Source organism: Tyto alba, unplaced genomic scaffold (assembly GCF_018691265.1).
Source record: "Tyto alba isolate M040663 unplaced genomic scaffold, T.alba_DEE_v4.0 Super-Scaffold_16, whole genome shotgun sequence".
NCBI classification, from domain to species: Eukaryota; Metazoa; Chordata; class Aves; order Strigiformes; family Tytonidae; genus Tyto; species Tyto alba.
Genome location: NW_024881278.1, coordinates 24,564,544 through 24,586,508, shown reverse-complemented (window position 1 = coordinate 24,586,508; position 21,965 = coordinate 24,564,544). Strand labels below are relative to the sequence as shown.

At 38.0% G+C, this 21,965-nt stretch overlaps 1 protein-coding gene across 2 annotated transcripts in view; it reads right to left on the bottom strand.

Annotated features, from left to right (window-relative positions):
- The window catches only part of PRKCE (protein kinase C epsilon), a 300,249-nt gene that overhangs the window by 184,635 nt on the left and 93,649 nt on the right, over positions 1-21,965 (bottom strand). For both annotated transcript variants that reach the window (XM_032985267.2, XM_032985266.2), the window contains exon 2: positions 10,802-10,865. In XM_032985267.2, coding sequence (XP_032841158.1) covers positions 10,802-10,865 — 64 coding nt within the window. The remainder of the gene's footprint in view (positions 1-10,801; positions 10,866-21,965) is intronic.

The following is a 21,965-nucleotide window of genomic DNA, read 5'->3' as shown; positions in this document are numbered from 1 at the left end:
TGCTAAATATATAATGTATTAACTTTTCTCAAATGCTTTATCTGTACTAAAACTCCATATTATGCACCACAGATTTTTAATATTGTTCACTCTTCCTAAATGAAAAGTGCAAAAAACTGAAATGATTTAAGAACCTGTGGCAAACAAGCAAAGGCAATGGGGCTGTCTTTTTAGAACATCTGCTTATTATTTTTAAAAAGTCCAAGAGTCTGAAATTCAGGCTTTTTATCTAAGAAATAATAATAGTACTTTTCAGTTAAATGACTGATTCTTTTAAGCAGATTTTAAAACATGAAAAATCGTTTACCTCTGCTTAATACATTATACTTCTTTATGCTTATTTTCAATGGATTCATGAAATAAATATGCAACTATATGCAGATTTTAAACCTCTACTTAGAAAGAAATTTCCTAAATTGACTTGTTTCCAGTTGTACTCAAATCTTTTACCCTTTCAAGACTATACTCAAAAAATACATAGTTTTTGAGACTCCAGCTGTTTATACTACTGTTTAATATAGTGTTTTGTATTTTAAAAACAGAAGTAGATTTTTAGGCTATGTTGAGGGCAGTAAACATTTGGTTCATGATGTTCACAAAAGACATTCATGCACCCAAAGTATTCACAACCTCACTGGTACATGGAATGGCCAGGAACATGGCTAGACCTTTCTTTAATGTATATATTACCTCAATTATTCATCCCCTGATCAATTAATCAAAATAGACTATATCAAGACTTTTTTCCTCAATGATACTAACAATACACGGGCTTGACTGTTGTTGGGGAGGATAAGACTGAAGAAGGAACAGATCAATTCAGAGCACACTACTGCAACAACACAAGTGTAGAGGAAAACACTAACAAATCACAACAGAGTATAGGTTATGTATTTTATGAAGTACAACAAAACAAATATGTATAAACTATAATATTACAAGTATTTTTCACATCCCATCATGCTATACAATAAGCATTGGATTAATCTACGTTGTGTCTTCTATTATGAAACAGCTAGCCATATACAGATTTCCAAAAATGTATTTCTATTTCAAATCTTATTACTAGTTATTAACACAACTATTGTTTTTGATTTTATACTTTTCTACAGTTTTTTTCAAAAAAATCACGAGGCATACACAGTGGTAAAATTAAACATGCTTATTCCAAAGGCCTTGCACAATTTTTTAGGATAGAAAAAAAACAACATATGGAAGAAAATCAGAGCTTTTACCACATAAATGAAGAAGAGAGGGACAACAGTTTGGAACATGGTATGTATATGAGTTTCATTACTTTTCTATTTCAGTCTAATGCAATTTTCCTTAAACAAGTACAAACTCTTACAGTATAATACACAGGCTCCTTCAAACCAAATCTTCTACCAGTGTCTTGCTCCCTGCAAAACACTTGTTTTGGCAAACAGCTAGAAGCCTGCCAAGAAAAGGTCATCGATCTTTGCCTGAAAAGCTTGAGCCAGCTTTATACAGTAAGGGTTTATTACAAACACACAATGATTACCAGATGTTCAATCAGCTAACTGGATACAATCCAAGGGATGGTTATAAATCCATCGAGATGTTCGTTACGAAGGCATTTGCCACACAAAGTCAAAATTACAGAAGCACCCTTCGGAGAACCTCTTCCCTGAACAGTGCAGTTTAAAAGGATTATGCATCAACAGACTGAATTGTCACCAAATGCTGGTTTGTGTTTGCACTCATACCTTTAAAAGGAATTTTGGGTTTGAACAGTGAGCCTGCAAGGTTCATTTTCCCCCACAAAATGCATGTGCCATTGTTGCAGTTAGTGTTAAGTTGCAAGAGCAAAGAACTTAATGTGGACTCTCACACTATTATTTCACAGCTCTTCCTGTAAGACTTTCCAGTTATTGTCATTCGTGTAGCAACACAGAAATGTCTGCTTTCAGATGCCATGCTACCAACAGGTGAAATTTTGTCTCAGAAAAAACACATCACCTAGCACACCAACAAGTAAATATGCACTAGAGTCAGGTGAATTACAGGTATCTACTGATGTCAACCTATTCTAACAGATTTGGTGAAACGAGATTTATTTAAAGTTGTTCATTTGAGATATGATAAAGTTGTCTGGCTGATCATCATAACCTTCAAGATTCCATATTAGTATAAATGCAATGTTTTGGGCAGGGGGGGACATGTTGGGTTGAGGTTGTTTGATTTGTATTGTTTATTTCTTGTCTTGTTTGTTTTGTTTGTTTGTTTTTTGTTTTTTTTTTGTTTTTTTTTAATAAACAAACTAGAAACTCAAGATCTGGATGGGCAAAGATTTCTTCCAGTTGCAAACATAGTCATGAAATAGATTAATAGTTCCAAGAAGGAAAAGAAAGAAACCTAGAAAAAATTTTCATTCTTGTAATAAGCATCCATACTTCAGCACAGAGGCATTTTAAGATTAAACCAAATAAGACCCAAAAGAAAATACATATTAGTAACAATTTTGAATTATCCCTCCTAAGAGGAGAAAATGAAAACATAGCAGAAGGAGAAAACTTTGCAAATCAATTTAAGCTATTTTTATTTCTTTGATTTTACCCTTTTTCCTCACTTATGATTTGAATGAGTGTTGATCTTTTAGTACTGAAAAAATGAAAAGCTGAATGGAGAAAAAAAAAATAATAACCCAAGCCCTACCTAAATAAACCCAAAGCTTCAAAGGAAATAGGTTTGCAGTAAATACACTGCATAATGAGTTTTGAAAACAAAGATTCTGGTTAAAGTAGGAAGTTGGCTCACACACTACTGCTTGCTGTTATTCTGTTAAAGCAATGAAGCCTACAGAAGGAACACCAAAAAACTAGTGTAGTATCCCTACCTTTACCCAAGTTATGAATGAAAACGTGAGATTAGGTCTTTAGAAGAAAGAGAGTCCTCTTTACTGAGACACAAAAGGGCAGAGCAACAAACACGTGTCTGGTTTCGCTGATTGGATATTTTTTGCTTTACATTGGGAAGGGAGAAAAGCTATACGATATGGACACTTCAAATCCTATCCCCTCGAGCACACAATATTCCTGAGAACTTTCAGAGGGAGCTGCATTTATGGAAGAGCTCTAATTTATAAACCTACCTTAGTCAAGTGACTGAAGGCAGAAAACTTCCAGTTAACACTGCCAGTTCAGCACTGTCCTGTTCAGACAGTTTCAGATTATTTTAACTCCCAGAAAAAGCCCCACCCTTAAGTCTAAAAATCTAATGTTCATGTGGCTTGCTGAGTTTTGGTAAAGAGCTTCCCAGGCATCAAGCAGCATCCCTACTTCAGATACTTTACATTTTATCCGTGATGCCTGCCCCAATGCCATTACAGATCCATTCATGCAGATCCTTTCTGTTCCACCTGCAGCTCTGGAGAAGCTGCAGAAGCATGTTGGGCCCCCGCCAAGGGCAGCGCACACTCACTCCACCTTTGCTTCTCCTCAGACTCTGTATGGCTCTTACTAAGCCACTTATAAAACATCAGCTTCCTCTCAGACATTAAACTACAGAGGAAGGCAAGGATGTCTGTGCTGAATGCTCAATCAAATTTTGGGTTGCAGAATAAGAGATAGGAATAGGAAGGTCTCTGCAGTGAAGCTATTAAGGCTCCGTGATTCTTCTTTTCTATGTGTTTACCATAAGCACATGGGATATTACACAATAGGTTCTCCATCCATTCTCATTTAAAAAACCAAACAAACAATCTAGAAAAGAGGTAATCTTGTAAACAAGTGGTTAAACCAGCACAGACAAAACTAATACAATAAAGATGGCTGACTCCTGTGTTAAAATCTTAAAATGCAATTATTTGAAATGAAAAACTGGTGATTAACTTTAATCTTTCTTTTAGAGAGAGATGCTACCGCCGGGAGGGATAGCAAAGGTGGGCTGGAGATACATCCTGATGGAAGAGATGTATCCATTGAAATAAAGAACAATTTGTACCTTCTAAAAAACTAAGAAACAGTTCTAGAGAGAGGTGAGCTGCTTTCCACCTACTGGAAGAATATTCAGCTGAGGTCAATCTACCTAGACACATACTACAAATTGTGAACACAAGAATTCTTTCACAACCTGTTCAACACCTGAGATCAGCAGCTGACAGCTTCTAGAAACTATTTCATGGTTTCCTGATGAATCTTTCAATAGCACCACGAAAGTCCCCAAATGGCAACAATCACAGATAATTAAAAAAACCCTAACACCCAAAACCCAAACAACACCCAGTCTGTCAAAGTTGTATTCGTGATAGAAGACATTAAAGAAAACACCACTCTTGACTAACAAAAATTCCTGAAACAACCATGCAAAACGTCTTGCTCCCAGGTGCATGTCATTTAGATATTGAGATTTCTGGGTGAGCACCGTTGCTGTTCTCAGTTCAGACAAAGCCTAGCACAACCAGATCTCATTTTCTGGGCCCTTTAGCATAAGAAGCATAATTAATAATGATGATGATGATGACAGCTACGAAATAGTCTAAGGAACAAAAGCTCTGACAAATGGATACATTCAGCATTGTAGAGAGTTTTCAACCCATGGGATATTTTCTCCTAAGAGATCTTTGCAAAAGGTTGCTACAACATGGAACAGAAATACAATTTTTCTTGCTGTATTGATTCTACCAAAGCCGTATGCCCAGATCAAATCCTGGGATTGTTCTTATTAACATGCTGTATCTGTGTTACAGATTTATCAAGTATGAGACACAACAGTGGCATTAAGCAGCATACCCTGTTTCTACTGTTCCTTTTTTCTACATAACTTCTGCCATAACGTATGCTAATCAGCAATAATTTCATTTGCAAAACTGAGAGTCTTCAAGCTAAGAAGAACCGGGAAACTTCTAAACTCATATATTTTGACTGAAATGTTAAATACATTACCTGATGTAGTCAGAATTCTAAGGACTTTTGTTGGATATTGGCAAAAGGCCAAATAATCAACCTAAACAAAATGTTCTGCATTCATAAAATATTGCCATTACTTCAGCTAACAGGCTTTATTAGTAAATATCACCTTAAATTCTTCATCTTGTGAAACTTAAATGTCTTATGAGCAGACGAATCTGAAGATGAATGTATTAGAAGATATAATCTTTTGTAACTAAATAACTTGGAGACATAACCAAGAACTTCCAACAGGCTGCTTTCTGCAGCACCTACCACCTGCAATATGAGCTGTGGTGTTTTATTGCAATTCAACTGAGCACTCTAAAATGGGGAATCTGTAATTGTATAGAAAGACAATTGCTTAATGCAAATTAGGACATCTAACAATGATGAATAATCATTACAATTGACTAGACATAGTACATAGAAAAAGATTTTTGAATAGTTCTTATATTTTTATTACATGTTACCTATAATAAACACAATTAAGAAAAAAACCTAACACGTCAAGGTCATTCTGGAGTCATTCTACAGTTGATTCAATACTGACATATTGCAAATGGTAATGTAATTTGTAAATTGGTAGAAAGCTACCATAAGTAACTGTATATATTTGTGTCACACCTAAAATAATAATTCCAAAGGAAGAAGAAATCTACAATGACAAATGCAGCAGGGAGGTCACAAGCTTTTAAATAGAGCAGCATCTGTCTTTCAGTCCATATAAAACTGACTTTGTTGACAATGTTTTTAATCATTCCTCAGGCAATTTACCTCTCTTACCCACTTGATGGCCATTTGTTATTCCAGTTTATAAATTCAATCATTGTGTCATCATATTAGTTATGTCTTAAACCTTCAGCCTGCATTTGGATCTTGATCAGCTACATAGGAGCTCTTAAGTATTTCTGAAATCATTAAAAAACTTCACTCACAAAACTGTGCAAGCACTAAAATAGATGAAAAAACACTGCCAAAACATGTCAATAAAAGAGTCAGTGAGTGCACTTCAACCTAGAAATAATGTATACACTACAGCAACACTGAATGAATATAGAAAATCAATATGACCTTGGACAACCAGCAGCACTAAAGAAATGAGTAAGACAGTATGTCTTCATAGAGTCTTCTGTTCATTGAAAGACTGATAAACAGACACACCCTTCTTCATAGTCTTGACAGAAATTAAAGATGCAAGACTAAATCCAGTTTGCAAAGTAACAGAGAACAAATATCTTTCCCAAGCTAATTACTTCTTGCAAACACCAGTCTACTATAAACTATGTTTTTCTTATAACTGCATATATAAAGTAGAGTCACCAGATATTTGGTTAACAACAGAATAGACTGATTACATGCTCTGCAAGTCTAACTAAATATTCTAGCAGAGTAACAACAACAACAACCACCCTTATTTTGATCTGGTCTCCCAAAAGCAAGTCAGCAGAAACACTTATTCTTAAAGATTCTATGTGCTTGCATACGGTACAGTGCACGGCTCAATGAAGTTAAGCAAAAAATTCTAACTAATACTATCTGATGCTGTGTCTGGTCCACAGGAGTTCCATTTGTTTGTTTGACCAAAGGGATTTGTTTTTAAAATATCCCTTAAAGTTCTGAGTGGGCAGTTATTACTTGTCAACACTTAAAACCTCCAATAAAAGTATTAAAATTATAAACAAATACTTTTATAAATAGAACTGTACTGATTAACCGTTGCAGTTATTTTAGCCTGTGAATAGATACCTTAGTGCATATCTACATTTGGGAAGTTTCCACTGACACAGCTGTTTCCATTCATGGGAAACACAAATATGTATCTACTCTGAATGCACAGAGCCATTTCAAATCAAGTAAATCTACAGAAGGTAAATAACCCTGCAGATCAATTTTGGCATTGAGAGTATAAAGACCTGAATCACAGGTGTTACGGAAATACTGGTTACATAGTTTAAAATGGAGAATTTTAAAAATGTATTTTAAGAGCTGTTTTCCCTCCCTCTTCTTATATCCACATTAGCAAAGCATGCTAAAGTATTTTGCATAACTGCTTTCAAAAGCACAGTATGGGAATGTTCAAATTTTAGCAGAAAAATTTAAATCCTAGCTTTTGAGAACATCACCTTCTGCATGATAAACAGTTTATTTAGCATTTTCTTTTCAGTATGTGGGCCAGACAGTTCCTACTACAGAATTTACAAAAGATTCCTAAAATAAGTAGTTACTCACCCTCCTTCTCAGTGCAGAACATTCAAAAGCTATGAGCAGGTTCCAAAACAGGATTAGTGTAAAAAAGGTGATGATAAAAACACTCCTATTGGGCTTGTTGTTCTTGTAAGGGCTTTTTAAGTAGTTTGCTTTCTACTTCTCGGATTTTAGCATTTGTGGTTTTCAACCCTTCTCTGCTTCTAAGACTAGAATTGTATGGGAGCAAGTTCTAGAAAAGTATGTTTTCAGAACAAATTCAGATTCCCTGAGATGTGAACAATTCACTGGGAGAGTTGGCAGTGCCGCAGGATATCCAGTGGAGAGCAGACTAAAGCCTTGCGCTTTCCAGGCTGCCCCCTAACAAGTGCATTGTTACTGCTGGAGAAGTAGAGCTTCTCCTTCAGGCAGCTTCTGAAAGAAATTTCACAATAGAGGAGGTGGCAAAGAAGCTGGCACAGCTCTACAACTCCCGTGGATTTGTAGCTTGTCTTCAAAATGGGAAAAAAATTGCAAGTAGCAAAGCTAGCAACTCAACCCTTCTTTCTACAGTTCCACATAGAATTACCTGCCAGATGCTGATAGTGCTATCTAAGGGTGGCTCTCAACAAGACTGTCTCGATGTGACAGGGAGAGACAGTATTCTTGACCTCCCTTTGTAACCTGCCCTTCATCCATCTGTTCTGTACACCTCAGCCACACAAGTGATAAAAGTCCATGAATGATTCAGTTTAGAGGAGGGGGAAAACAAATTGTGTACTTCTGTTGAGGAAGTCAGCTCATAACAATGAATTGTTTTCATTGTTTTGCCAAGCAAGTGCAAATAGTGCAACGGGATAAGCAATCTGGCAGCTGGGACTAAGGGACAATTGAATTTTTAGAGCTATATGGCAACAACATCTTATGTCAATAGTACATAGAAGCTAAAACTATTGAGAATACACAACTAATGAGAATGTTTCTTCTTTATTCACCATTTAGGATTTTACATATAAGCTTTCAATTTATATAGCAATTTATTCACATAAGGGCTTACTTGCAAAACTAGGACTTCTGGCTCCTAGAGGCAATTTAAATAGAGGACAAATCTCTCCACTCATATTAATAGGTTCAGCTAATCTTAAATCAATTATACCAAAACAGAATTTGGATATCTATCTTAAAAATATTTTAAATATGCTAAACAACTGAAGTTACATTATTGATTGCTGATTATTAGAAACCTACATATATCACATAAAAGGAACAAGTCCAATTTTCAGTACACAGAATTCCAAGACAATACTGGTTGGTAAGTATATACTACATCTCAATAGCTGAGATTTTTATATTGCATATATTTTTACAATACTGCTAACTGAGAAACATGCAATGATAGCTTCATCCAGTTAAAATTGTTGCTACCAGCATTTTTATTTTCATAAATTACTATTTTTTTTTCCCCTCCAGAATTTGAGGTGAAATAGCGATACCCATTTCCTCAGCATGAAAAAAATGCCATGTACTCTGTTGCTATTCACAGTGAAGACTAAACAGTTTCTTGGCTAACAAATTGGGTCAAGAGTAGCAATCACCTCAACCAACCTTAGCTACTCAGAAGTCATGTGTTTAGTCTAACCTTAATCTTATGTTCCTTTTATAGTTAACAAATACAGATCAACTACAGTGGACCGCACAATTGAAATGCAGAAAATACATATCAGATATGTTCTATTTACGTACTTATTTATATATGCATATATAGATAGCTCAGAGGAAATAAGCATTTTTGAAATATGTAGAGTAAATTACTTTCCATGTGGGTTAAGTGTTTCTGTTCACTACAGAAGGATGCATACAGTTGTTATGTTAAAATAGGTGCTTCACTAAGACAGCTGAAGTGAGAGAACACTCATCCAAAATTAGCTAGGCCTCAGCCCTAATAAAGTCATCTAAAAATAGCATTTCATAACATCACTAACAAAACACCATGAAAACAGTTTACAAACTGTTGTACAAACCTGGTTCAATTTCCCTTGTGAAGAGAACTGTAGCTTTCTTAGAGAATTTTACAATACTTATATAAAACACTTTCCCCTGGTTATTTAATTGTATGGGAAAGCTCAAAAACTATGCAAGCTCTATTGGGTTTTGTAAACTCACCAACTTCTCCACAGTTCTACCAAATTTACCTTAACTAAAGCCTCTTGGTCTTCCCAAGGGTTTCCCATAAGACAGCATTTCATAAGCTGTTTTCCCACAGTGTCCTGTGTCCATTTGAGTGCTCCCCTTCAATGCTAATATAGACACAAATTCTAGTTCTGCAAATTTCTTTCCAAGGGTAATGCTGCATATAATATGGGAGACATTATCATAGCCATTTTTTCTTTTCCTGTATAAAAGGTTACAGAGTTTTAAAGAACTTATGAAAACCAACATAACACCCTTCTTCCTGCCCTTTGACAGTCCATCTTGTGATGGAATAGTAACACAATGCTTGTCTGGGTATCAATTAACTATCAGTGGAAGGTTGGAAGAACCTCTACCTGCTCTATGACAGAAACACACCAATGCCTTTAACCACATTTTAGTTCCATCATTGGCATGACAATTAGCAAGATATGTGGAAACTACTATTTAACTGATATTTTCTTCAATATGCAGGAAGGAAAAAAGGTAAAGCATATCTTATGTGGGTACAAAATGTTTCTGTAAGGTGAAGTTTAAATAATAGTTTGCTTTGTTTATAAAATTCAGGATTTATAACAATATAGTTTTTTTGCAAGCTACTGTTAGTAATTGGTCAGAACACAGCAATCCATTACAAAGAACAGAAATACAAACATGTTCTTCCATTACTTCTCAACTATGCCAGGCAAAATAATTTCATTTCATTTCATAGCATTTTCGGTTTCAGCTGATTATGTGTATCTTCTTTATGTACTGTGGAACAATGATAACTTTGTTTAGCTAAGCATTATGAGCTACGTGGAAAAGTTGATCAGTGGACATAATTTAGAATAATCAAACCCAAACCAGCCATCTAGGCCACTTCAGCAGGTCAGGCTGTTATTGACAGCATGACTAAAATACACAGATCTGCTTCTTCATAAAATCTGTTATTCCCACTCTGCTCCCACTTAATAGCAGAAAAATACCTTAAGAATTTAATGAATATTTCTCTTCCATCTTCCTTTGTTTTTTTTTTTTTTTCCCCAGCATGTAACTGCTGTGTCATAAACATGAAAACACCTCTTATTACAATGTTTTGTTCATTACTTTACTTGAAAAAGAAAACATTTATTGGAAAAATAGCAAATATTTTAATAATTAAAAAAGCAAATAAACTCCTCCCCCCTTTCCCCTCCCCCCCTTTGACATCTTATCATTTCTACCTACATAATGGTTAGGATTTTTCCAAAAATTAGAATTTAGAAGTTTCTTCTGGAAATTAATACTACTGAACTATTCTCATTTCATTACTGTCCCTTTAGCTGGTATTGTTACCATTGGTGATTAACAAGGTAAGATGAACTGCAACTGCTCATTGACTCACAGGCAGATACATCAAAATGTGTTCACTTGAACTTGACCTCATACAGATGTAAGAAGATATTGGCACAGCACCTCCGCTAATACTTCCATTGCAGAGACCCTTGGAAGATTCCAATCATGAAATAACAACATAAAATATTGAAAGTCCCTACCTTCACCTGATGATCCTGAAAGGTCTATGATGACATACACTCTCCCTTCGGGCTCCAAGTCAATCTGCAATCAAGAAGAGAATTAGAAGAAAACTTAGAATGGCTCCCAAAGCAGGTGACTGCACATGCTGGAAACAAAGTTTCCAAAACTCATGAAGCCAAGGTATAGGCAGGACACATAAGCAGGTCTACAGTTCACTACCAACAGAACCTCCTTTTGCAAAGAGGTGTTGAGGACCCTGAACCTTCAGTGAAGTTAAAAAAAAAAAAAAAAAAAAAAAAAAAGTGTGCATCCTTAGCACTTGGAAAGTTTGAACCCAGTGAATTTTACAAATCAAATATTTAAAGCACTGTTCTGCCATACATTTGCACCACTATTTCCAAGGAGACAAGGAAGAAATTTAAAAAGTAGTAGTATCAAATAACTTTTTTACTGTAATTTATACTGAGCCCAGCTATGCAAATGTGAAAAACAACACTGTGACCTATTCAGATCCCAGGGAGACAGATCTGCTCTGGTCACAGAATGGGGAAAATGAACACACACAGCTCATACGGCCAGTTAACACGTGTTTATAATGCTCCCTTTGTATCCCCACTGGGAGAAAGAAATACGTGCTTTATCCTCTTTTTCTGAAATACAAAATTTATTTATTTCTGCACCATTCCGGTAGATTTTAAGGAGTCTTTGCTCTTGTGGAGATCACTTTCACTCAGCATGAAATACAGGTGCTCAGTATCAAGCTGCTGTACTTTAAGATTTCACGGGCTGTGGGAATAAGCTCCTGTACGTTTAGGCACCACAATGAAGAGCTCACTACAATTCTTCCTGTATTTTACCACACATTTCACCAGCACCTCTACGTATTGCTGGATTTGAGTATCTTAATGGTGACCTACACATTACAGACAATTTTTGCAGTCACCTATCTCTCAAAAATTACACTGTAACTAAAACCACTATGTAATCAATAGCTCTTACTGTCAGATAGCAGTTGTCACACGGTTTCAGGGAGACTTGAGTGAAATGACATGGTGTATATCAATACTGAAATAGAACGAAAATATGCTGCAGCACTGCTGGGGCAGGGGCTGGCAGCCCTGGGGCCGACATGAGGACAGGACTATAGATCCTTGTTGATGGCAGACCAAATGGACGCAGGCCGAAAAGAAGGGATCATGCCTCATCGCCAGAGTCCAACCAAGCTCTGCTCTCCACAGGTAGAAAGCCCAGAACTTTCCTGACACTTCTGCTAACACTGAGGCAACTGCACGCAGGGCTTGTGGCTGGGAAGAGGCTCCCTCCACTCCCACCCCACCACGGCCCGCCGCGCCATGCTGCTCTGCCGCAACAGGGGACAGTGGGCCTTGCTTCGCCCCTGTCAGCGAGCTGCCTCCTTAGTCACGAGCGACATCAGGGTATGGCAGTAGGCCAGAATAAGTTGATAATCAGGAGATCACCAATTCACACGAATAACTTGGGAGACCCCATCTGTTGGTCTTTTCAAATTAGCAAGTCAATGAGGAAGGGAAGGAAACACCAAAATGTCCGGGCTATGCCAGGCTTTGCCTGTCTACGTTCAGCAGGCAGCCTCACAGGGCCACCTCTTTTGTCTCCAGGTTTCTCTCACCACCTGCGAGGACCTTTACGTGAGGGGCACCTCTGCTGCCTCCCTCCTTTGGGCCACAGCTGCTGAATGCACTGGGGCGATGCAACCTCCTCCCTCCACGACCCAGCTCCTCACAAAAACGCTTCTGTGCCATTCAAGAGCAAGCCGGTAAAGGAGTTCACAGGTCTGGCTGATGTCATCGGACCAACCGATCAAGCAAATGATCTCATCAGCTCTATTGTAAATAGACAGGGCAGGAAATATGTGTTAGCAAGGCCAGGGGTTACTCAGAGAAGAAGAAAATTAAAGCGTCATTGAGTATTTTTTCATAAATAAAGTGCTGAATATTAAGTAAAGACATTTTTAACAATTTCTGGACTGGCAGCATGAGTTCTGTGGTTTTTTTTTTTTTTGCTTTTAAATAGAGCTACTGATCTTGAAATACTGCTTCTCTCCCTTTGCAGTTTTGAAATAAGAAAAATATTAGAAGATCAGAGGCACAGGTGCATGAATAGACTTTGATGTCTATGCTGAGAGAGACTTTTGAAAAACTGCTATAGCACTCAACAGATGGCTGTATTAAAGACAGGCATGCCTAATGCTCTGTTTGTATTAGCACTATATACTGTCTGGTTAAGCTTTCAGTACAATACTTTACGCAGTTCAAATCCCAGTGTGCACAGACACATACAAAACCCCAGCACCATCCCTGCATAAGAACGAAGCACCTGGAGGAGTTGGTGACCACCATCACAAAATCTCTGTTCTGCCCATTTAAATACAAACAGCATTGGAAACAACTCAGGAAAAAGACTGGAGCACTGAACCCAAGTTTCCACTAACAATCAAGTGGACTGGTTTCATATACAATTTGTTAGAAAGGCTGCTTATTGATTTTTATTCAGAATTTTTGCTGATGCTCTAAGCAGAATGAACTATTTATAAAAGGAAGTCACTTTTACAAAGAAAGTAGGTTTCAGTCTTAAAATGTTCTAATACCAATGAGAATGAAATGGACATAATCTTATTTTTAGATTTATAAAACACCCACATTTAATTTCACTGAGTACCTATGCCGACAGTCTCATCAGTCACATGAATTAGTACTTTTGCCAGGAGTCGGCAGCTGAGCTCCCTCAGCTGATGTTACATATAAAACGAACATCCCCAAAAAAGCAGAATCCCCTAATCTAATAGGAATCCTTCTTTTGATCACAGGTCTTTTATGCATCAAAACAAGTATGGAATGAAAAGGACTGATTTAATTCTAATATTGCATAAAACATTTCTAATTTCATGCCTAAAATCATAAAGGTATAAATACCTCCAAAATAGTCAGATTACTAGAATATAAACTACATACCTTTTCTTTCAGTCTGCACATTAAACTACACTGAGAAGGTGAGGACTGCGAAATGTCATTTTATAAATAAGTAACAAAAGATGCATATAGCATAGTATAAAGTTTCCATTAATTTTTCACCAAATGCCGTGGAAGTTATCACACGTGAAATGCCCTTAGGCACATGTAACCAGAAACATAACGACTGGCCCAATTCAGCTGAATATAACAGGCATCCTTGAATGCAACCGGAATAGCCTGATCACAGTACTTCTGATTCTGACCTGTCTCTCTGAATGCAGGCAAGCATTTATACATGCAGAGAGATACTATGAGAAGGTATCTAAAAAGACATGACCGTCCAAAAGAACAACCGGGAAAAAGGCAAGGTGCAAACTAGGGATGGGACAGAGGAGTTGATTCAAGAGCAGCTTTGCTGTAAGCAAGAGATTGCAAAATATATGCCTCGCACATACAAGCCACATTCTCCACATGCAACAAAAGATGTAACAGCTGTCATTGAGCAAAATGTATGATCACCAAAGCATTTTATCATGTTACTGGCCCATGCTATTGCTGTGATTTTTGGTAAAATACAGAGTTTTAATAGGTGCAAGTAAGATTAATTGTGAAGGTACTTGAAACAACTTCTATATTGATGAAACAATCCTTATGTGGCAGTGTATTGAGAAAAGTACAATAATTGCTGGAAAGCAGCACAGATCTTGAAAAACTCCAGGCATGCATAAAGCATATTAGTAGCCTGTTTCAGGGAACAAAAGGCAACCATCCATAAAACCAGACATACTTTCAGAGGAAAAAACCCATGTTGAAACCATGGCCAAGTTTCAGCATATTGAAGGCATTTATATAGTTTCACAGTCATTAATGGATTTTATTTTCAACACCCTTCTGAGACAGTTCCCCATCTGTAAAATGAGATACTCCCAAAGGCACAAGCTAGACTAAATGACTTGCCAGAAAGTCATACAAGGAGTCTATGGATAAAGAAGAACTGAACTGTGGTCTCCAAAGGCCCAGACTGCCCACTGGACTACTTCTACTTCTCAGTTAAGCTTCACTTTGTCAAGTGATACACATCCTGTCTTCCTGCAATATCAGAGACATCCAAGTACTTTTTTTTTTTCTCGCTTTAAAAACAACTTTAATGGGTACATATCTAGGAGGCAATTTCCTCTCTTTTCCATTCAGTTAATGCTCATCAGTAAAAACGATATCAAACAAAGAATTGCTTACATATTTCTCTGCAGCATTTCCAAAGCATCACAGTTCTTGGGCAACTCTGTGAATACAGAATTTAATCAAACTATGCAGAAGACTGTGAAAACAGTTCAGCTTTTCCTCCAGGTTTGCTTCTCACAAGCTTTTAACTCCTAAGCATTATTCTGAAAGACTGAGTCCTAAGCTTGTCTAGAAGCTCACCATTTTCCTCCTGTCAGGTGCAAGACATAATTCCCAATCCCAAAAATATGAAACTTGGACAGAATTCTCTTAGACTAAGATTTTGCTAAGGAAATCATATACTCACTCTAATCGTATAGGCATGAGGAATAGTAGAATATGCTATGCAATTATTTGGGTTGCACTAATGCTTCCTATTTGAATATGAAGAAGATTTTACATTCTAGACCACTATATAGCCTGAATCATTCCCTCAACATTTGGGAGTGTTTTTTTTCCTTCTAGCCAATAGCACCAGCAGAAAGATTTTGCATGCCCCATGGAGCAAACTGAAACCTGTTGTAAACTAGTGATAAACCTCTATCTTCAGTGGCTCAGTGCCTCGTTATCACAGGTTTTCATTTGATCACAACACAGTTCATCAGCCACCTATGTTCCAATACAAGAACATCACCTAGGATGAGTTGCACTGTATTCATTTACACACCAGCATGACTATCCTTAAATTTCTCTCAAGAGACAAGGACATAAATCTCAGATCTGAAATAAACAATGTCTACACAAATGCGTTTTCCATAACTGAACTTCCTAACAGCATAAAGGTTGAGTAAGTTTTACTCTGATGTTCCTTAGCTAGACAGTATATGCGACACAGCAAAAACCCGCCAACCACAAAGCTGTTTAGGATTTTGGCAACAGCATAAACCTAAATGGACTGTATAAGCAACAGAAACAGAACGAATTAAATCATAAAACCTGCTTTGCACCTTTTGTTGTGATGTTCTAGGATTATCTGATATTTGGATGGCTTAAAGCATAAACCTCCAAGCACGTGACCTGTCACTGCAGATGGCTATTTGAGTCATGTAGGACTTGAGAAGTCAGTATGTATTAACCCTTACTGAGCACAGCATAACAGGAAGTTTCTCTTCGAACGCACAACCTCTCTGAAGGGAGGAGGGAGGGGATTGTGTTTAAAGAGGTGATATCTACAGAGGCTGGGGCAGTTACGTCTTTTGGCTTGAGAGGCATTTACTTCAATTTTGATAAAATGTTATTTCCATGAAAATGCATAAGAAAATCAGAACAGTTGTAATCTAATAGAAAATGACTGGAGACAGTCTGTGCTGATTTTGCGTTCTTTAACCACAAGATATTTTTGCTTTAGCTAATAGAGTACCTATTTTATCTTATTTAATAGAAACCAAAACCTTTATAGTGACACTTTTCAATATAGTCAAAATGACTGCAAAGTCATTTAAAAACTTTCAAAACACCATCATTATTGGAACAGAAGCAAACTCTTGACCAAAACAACAGCTAGAGGTAAGATTAAACTTGCAAACTTCCCTCCAGGAGTCATGTCTGAATCCCTAGCAAACTCACCTAAAATGGATAGCTTTGCAATAGGCTCTGTGAGTTCAGCAAAACAGCTGAGAAAATTATCTGAAAATTAACAGATTTCATATGTTACATCATTGATTACATGAGGAAAATTTGACTTTTAAAGAAATTGCCCAGAAAACACATTGAGAAAACTTCCCTAAAATCTGTTTACCTCCGTGATTTTTCCCCTCCCACAGCCTCTTGCTCTTCTGCCCAAAGAAAGCAGGTCTCTTTCAGAGCCAGTGCACTCCCACAAAATTCACAAATCTGCCTTTCATTATGAATGTTACATATTTGATTATTATAATTACAGAGAAACATAACACAGCTTGCCGCATTGTAATTGACCACAATGAGATACATAAAAGTTAAGAAATTTTGGCCACAGGGGATTCTATCATTTATTTACTCATACTCAAAAGTAAACAAAAAGACATCAAACATCTTGCATGACCTACAGAAAAGATCAAACACTTTCCAGTGCCAGACACATGCACTGACATAATACAGAACAAAAGCAGCCAGGGAAAAACAAGGATCAGCTGAAATAACCACAGTATTCAGAAATCAATTCTAAAACAAGAATCCTTCCATTACTTCATATAGCGTATACCGATACTTAATTGCAGTGTCCTGAATCGCACGTGATATGACTTTGATCTTCCACAATCTACTGTACCTAAGGCCTCCCAAGCACCAGTGGAGGAACATTTTTGAATGCATGGTATCCTGGGTTTGAGTGAGTGGTGGGGCTTTTTGGCAGCAGGAGAGGGGGCTATAGGGGCAGCCCCCTGTGAGAAGCTTCTCAAAGCTCCCCCAGCTCCAAGTCAGCTCCACCTCTGCTCAAAAACTGAGCCAATCAGCTACACCTCTGCAATAACATATTTAAGAAGAGACCTGGTGAGGAGGCATCGGACTTGTGAGAAGGGGTTTTGGCAGCTGCGTGAACATCAAGGTCAGTGGAGGAATGGAGGAAGAAAGGAGGCGAGGGTGTGCTGGAGCAGAGACTCCCCCTGTATCCTGTGGTGAGACGGCAGGGCGGCCCCTCCCTGACACCCATGAAGATCTACGGTGGAGCAGACATTGATTTATGGCCTGTGTTTTTCACCTGGTTGATCAAGGTGCTGTGCCCGAAGAAGGCTGGGATCTTGTGGGAAAAGGTAGCCCCGCTGTTGTAGTTCAGCGCTGGGAGGATTGCAGCATGTGGGGGTGTCCCACGCCAGAGCAGCTTGGGAAGGGCTGCAGCCGTGGGAGGGACTCCAGTTGGAGAAAGCTGGTGTCCCATGCCAGAGCAGTGTGGGGAATGCTGCGGCCCATGGGAGGGACTCATGTTGGAGAAAGTTTGTGGAGGACTGTCTCCTGTGAGAGGGGGACCACAATGGAGCAGGGGAAAGAAGTTGCAGAAGCTCCCCCCACCGAAGATGGAAGCAGCGGCAGCACTGACTGCACCCCCCATTCCCTGCCCCTGTGCCACTGGGGGAGGAGGTAGAGATATTGGGAGCAGAGCTGAGCCCGGGAAGAAGGGAGGGGTGGGGGGAAGGTGTTCTCAAGATGTGGCAATGCTTCTCACTGTCCTACTCTGTTATGTGGTGTTAATGTCTGGAATAAATGTATGTTCTTTTTTTTCTTCCCCTAATGAGCCTGTCTTTTACTCGTGACCTTAATGGGTGATTTGACCCCCCCGGTCCTATCTCAAATCCCAAGCCTTGCTCATCTGTCCCTTCTCATTGCCAGAAGAGAAGGGGGAGTGAGTGGCTGTGTGGTGGTTGGCTGCCAACCAGGCTCAAACCATGACACACAAATGCATGTGTGTGCACAAGCATGCACATCTGCACACTCAGAAGTCGTGTACTCATTTTGTGTATTACAAAGAAGAAAAACCTTTATGACCCATGGTACTGGGACTAGGGTGGTGATGGTTAATTTTCTGGTAGTGTCCAGAAAGCGAACTTGGACAGATGGCTATATTTACATACAACGAGACAGCAGAGCAGTACTAACAGCTGCAAAGGCATCAAGCAGCATGACCACAGAAGGGTCACTGCATGAGACCAAGTTTCTGACTCCCTGATCTGAAGGGAGGAAGAGATTACCTTTACTTTCTTGAAAGCTTCAGATGGTGAGAGTATGTATGACACAAGGTATTAACTATTATTAAGGTGTTGTAACAATTACATTCCCAAACTGGTCATGGTTTCTAAATACCTAAAATCAGAATTCATGAGAGAGGAAAATAAATAAACGAGACAAATTTCTTCATGAGTAGAAGAATAAGTCAATAACCTTGAGAGATGAGGCTGTCTAGACCAGCCATTCAGGGCATGCTGTGCTTGAACAGGTCAAAAGAGACCCATACCAGTATGAGCGTTTCAGGCACCTGTGTGTGTGCACTGTTTTGTTGGTTTATTTAACCCAATACAGTTATTCTGGTGATGTAAATGTCTTCTATTAGTACAGTGTATTCCCCTGTTTTCATAAGACTAAGTTACATAGTACATTTTCACTGTTCTATAACTATAGCCACGCTAGAAATGGAGGTTGCATTATTTTAGCAATTGTCATGAAGATAAAGTACAAAAAACCTATACAAGCTCAGAGATAATGTGAAGTATCATGCTAAGAGCTGAGTTTGGCTGAACAACGCTAAACTAGACTTTTTGAGTGAAAGGGAAGTAAAACCACCTACAAAACAAAAGTCTTTATAAAGCCATTCACTTGAAACATCTGCTAAATGTATTTCAAGAAAGAAAAGAAACTCTTCAGAGCACAATCACTTTCCCAAGCAGATGGTTATTTGATTTAAGAATAAAGGAACTGCATCATGTGGCAAGATCTGACCTGTAATTTCATCACCAGGCTTTTCAAAATGTATTCTTTAATGCACTAGTGGAGTGGCACTCTCCAAACCATAGGGAAATAATTAGCTGTCACAAAATATTTGAATCACATTTATCGTCCTGGCTTACGGGCATTTTTTGATGTCATGCTACAGAACTGCAACCAGAAGGGATGGGCTTACTTATACACCTAGGAATAAAACACTGAATAGAGAATCAGGACTGAAAGCACATCATGGTTAGCTGATTACTACACGTCACAAACTGATAAATACTGTCAATTTGTTTTACTACAATACAATTTGAGATAAGAACTTGCTCATATGCCTAAGACAAACTCCTAGTTGGAACATTTATTCAGTCTCAGTCCCAAATTTTATGATTTAACCACAAAGTTATCTGGAATTTCTCCTAAATTGTAGTAGTATTTCCTCTGAGTCCACTTTGGACAATCACCATGAAATAAGTATCTGCATAACAGCAAGTAAATGGATAAGCAGAAGACCTTAGGATTGACTGGTACTTTTCCTGGTCATATACAACAGTTTTGGTGCACTGCATACATTTTTCCTTGTTTCCTTAAATAATTTCCATATATCGTTACTTCCCTTAAGTAGGACTTACTGTGTGAAACCTTACGGATTAAGATATCAAAGCAACACTACCTGTTTCCTGTAAAGCACATGGTATTTTTCTTCTCTTTATGGTCAAAACGCTCCTTTCTTGCACTCTCCTCCTGCCAGAGATACTCTGGGAAACTCAAGACAGTACATAGTAGGAAATATCCATACAGCATTACTGTACAAAGAATAAAGGAAATAGCTGTGCTGATTTTTAGACCTCAAAAATCAGGGAGATTAACAGTTGGAAGATCCAAGACTAAGGTGGCATAAATTCAAATCCTTCCTAAATGAGGCAAAATAATCTCCAAAGGCAGGATATAAATAAGTGCTAGGAAAAGGCGATATTTAGATGATGTGACATTTTCACCTGTTAATCCTATTCTAGTCCCCTGTAAAAAAATAAAGATTCTGGAACTTGCCTATTAACCAACCGTATTTAAAACAAAAGTTAGGAACATCAATGACACCCTGGTTTGAGTAAAGCTCTCAAATGCCTCAGAGGGAAGATCTTCCCAGACCAACTATTAGAAAATTAATATACCTTACACAAAACCTCAGCACAAACTGTACAGACACTTTCAGACCCTTCCCACAAGGGTCTCAGTCCCTTCCCACAAGAGGTTTGAATTTTCATTCTTTCAAACAGAACTGTGCAACACCTCTAAGTAACCTTACTGGATTTACAATCATTAATTAGCTAGTTAGAAGAAAGCAGCACAGAAGCGAGTCCTTTTTCATTCAGTTCTAGTTCAGGTTCAGTTGTAAGTAAAGCTACACTGGCTTTGTTCCAGTTAGCAACAAAACTCGTATCTAGGTTTTGTTCCAACTGAAAAAAAAAAAAAAAAAAATTAAAACAACAACTACTGTTTATGAGTTAGAGTTCAGTTCAGCTCCCTGGGAAGAAAGGAGAAAGGCCTCTCTTATCTGAAAGGCAACCACATTAAATGTACTCTCCATTTGCATTCATGATAGAAGTTAATCCTCCATTAGGAAGGAAACAGCTTGATTCAATATGCTGCAAATGGACAAACTGTGCTTCGATGACACTCGCTAGAACTTTTAAGTAGCTTGTTGATGTTCAACACCAGCATCAGCTGCAAACCAGAGTTCGTCAGCAGAGAGAAGAAAAAGTCCAACTGGTAAATTGTTACACTTCTATTTTGCAGATTTGATTTAGATATGAGATTCCCTCCCCTCACTCTCTGCAACTAAAATGGTTGAAACGACAGAATATGCAACTAAGATAGCCCTGGAGGTATGCCCAGAGGCGTCTTTGATCTCAGTAACTGGCTATGAATTACCAAACTCTTCCCCCCAAATTTCCAGAAAATAAACAGTATCTTGTTTTAGGAAACATCTCTAGAAGCTATAAAGACTTGCCTGAAAGTTCTCCAGCATCCAAGCTGCTCCTCTTTCTGTACAAAACTGGTCTTTTAACATGACCAAATCCCAGTTTTACTTTACAGTTTCCCTTAGTGTACACTTTCTGAAATTTTGGCTGATAATCAACCTGTCAGCACTGCTGAACACCACTGAGTCACCACCTATAGTGACTGACTTGAATTTCTGTTTCAAGTCTCACCTTGGCACCCAAGGACAAATTACATCACAGGGCTGAACTCTTAACTACCCAGATGGCCAAGCTGCTTTGAGGTAGTGTCAAAGAGGAGCAGCTCTATGGACCACCACCAGGCAAGAAACAAAGAACACTACTGCAGGTAGGCAGAACTTAAGAAATATGATGAAATAACATAATACAAGGACCGAAGTATCTTTAATTAAAAAACACAAGTGAATGAGCAGAATGAAGGACCTAGAGCAGACAGACAGTCATGGGAACATACAGAAACAAAAATTATATATGCAGCTCTGAAGTAGCATGAAGTTGTCATAAGCAAACAAAAGGAAGTGAAATAATATTTCAAGAACAAAGCTATGCTAAAA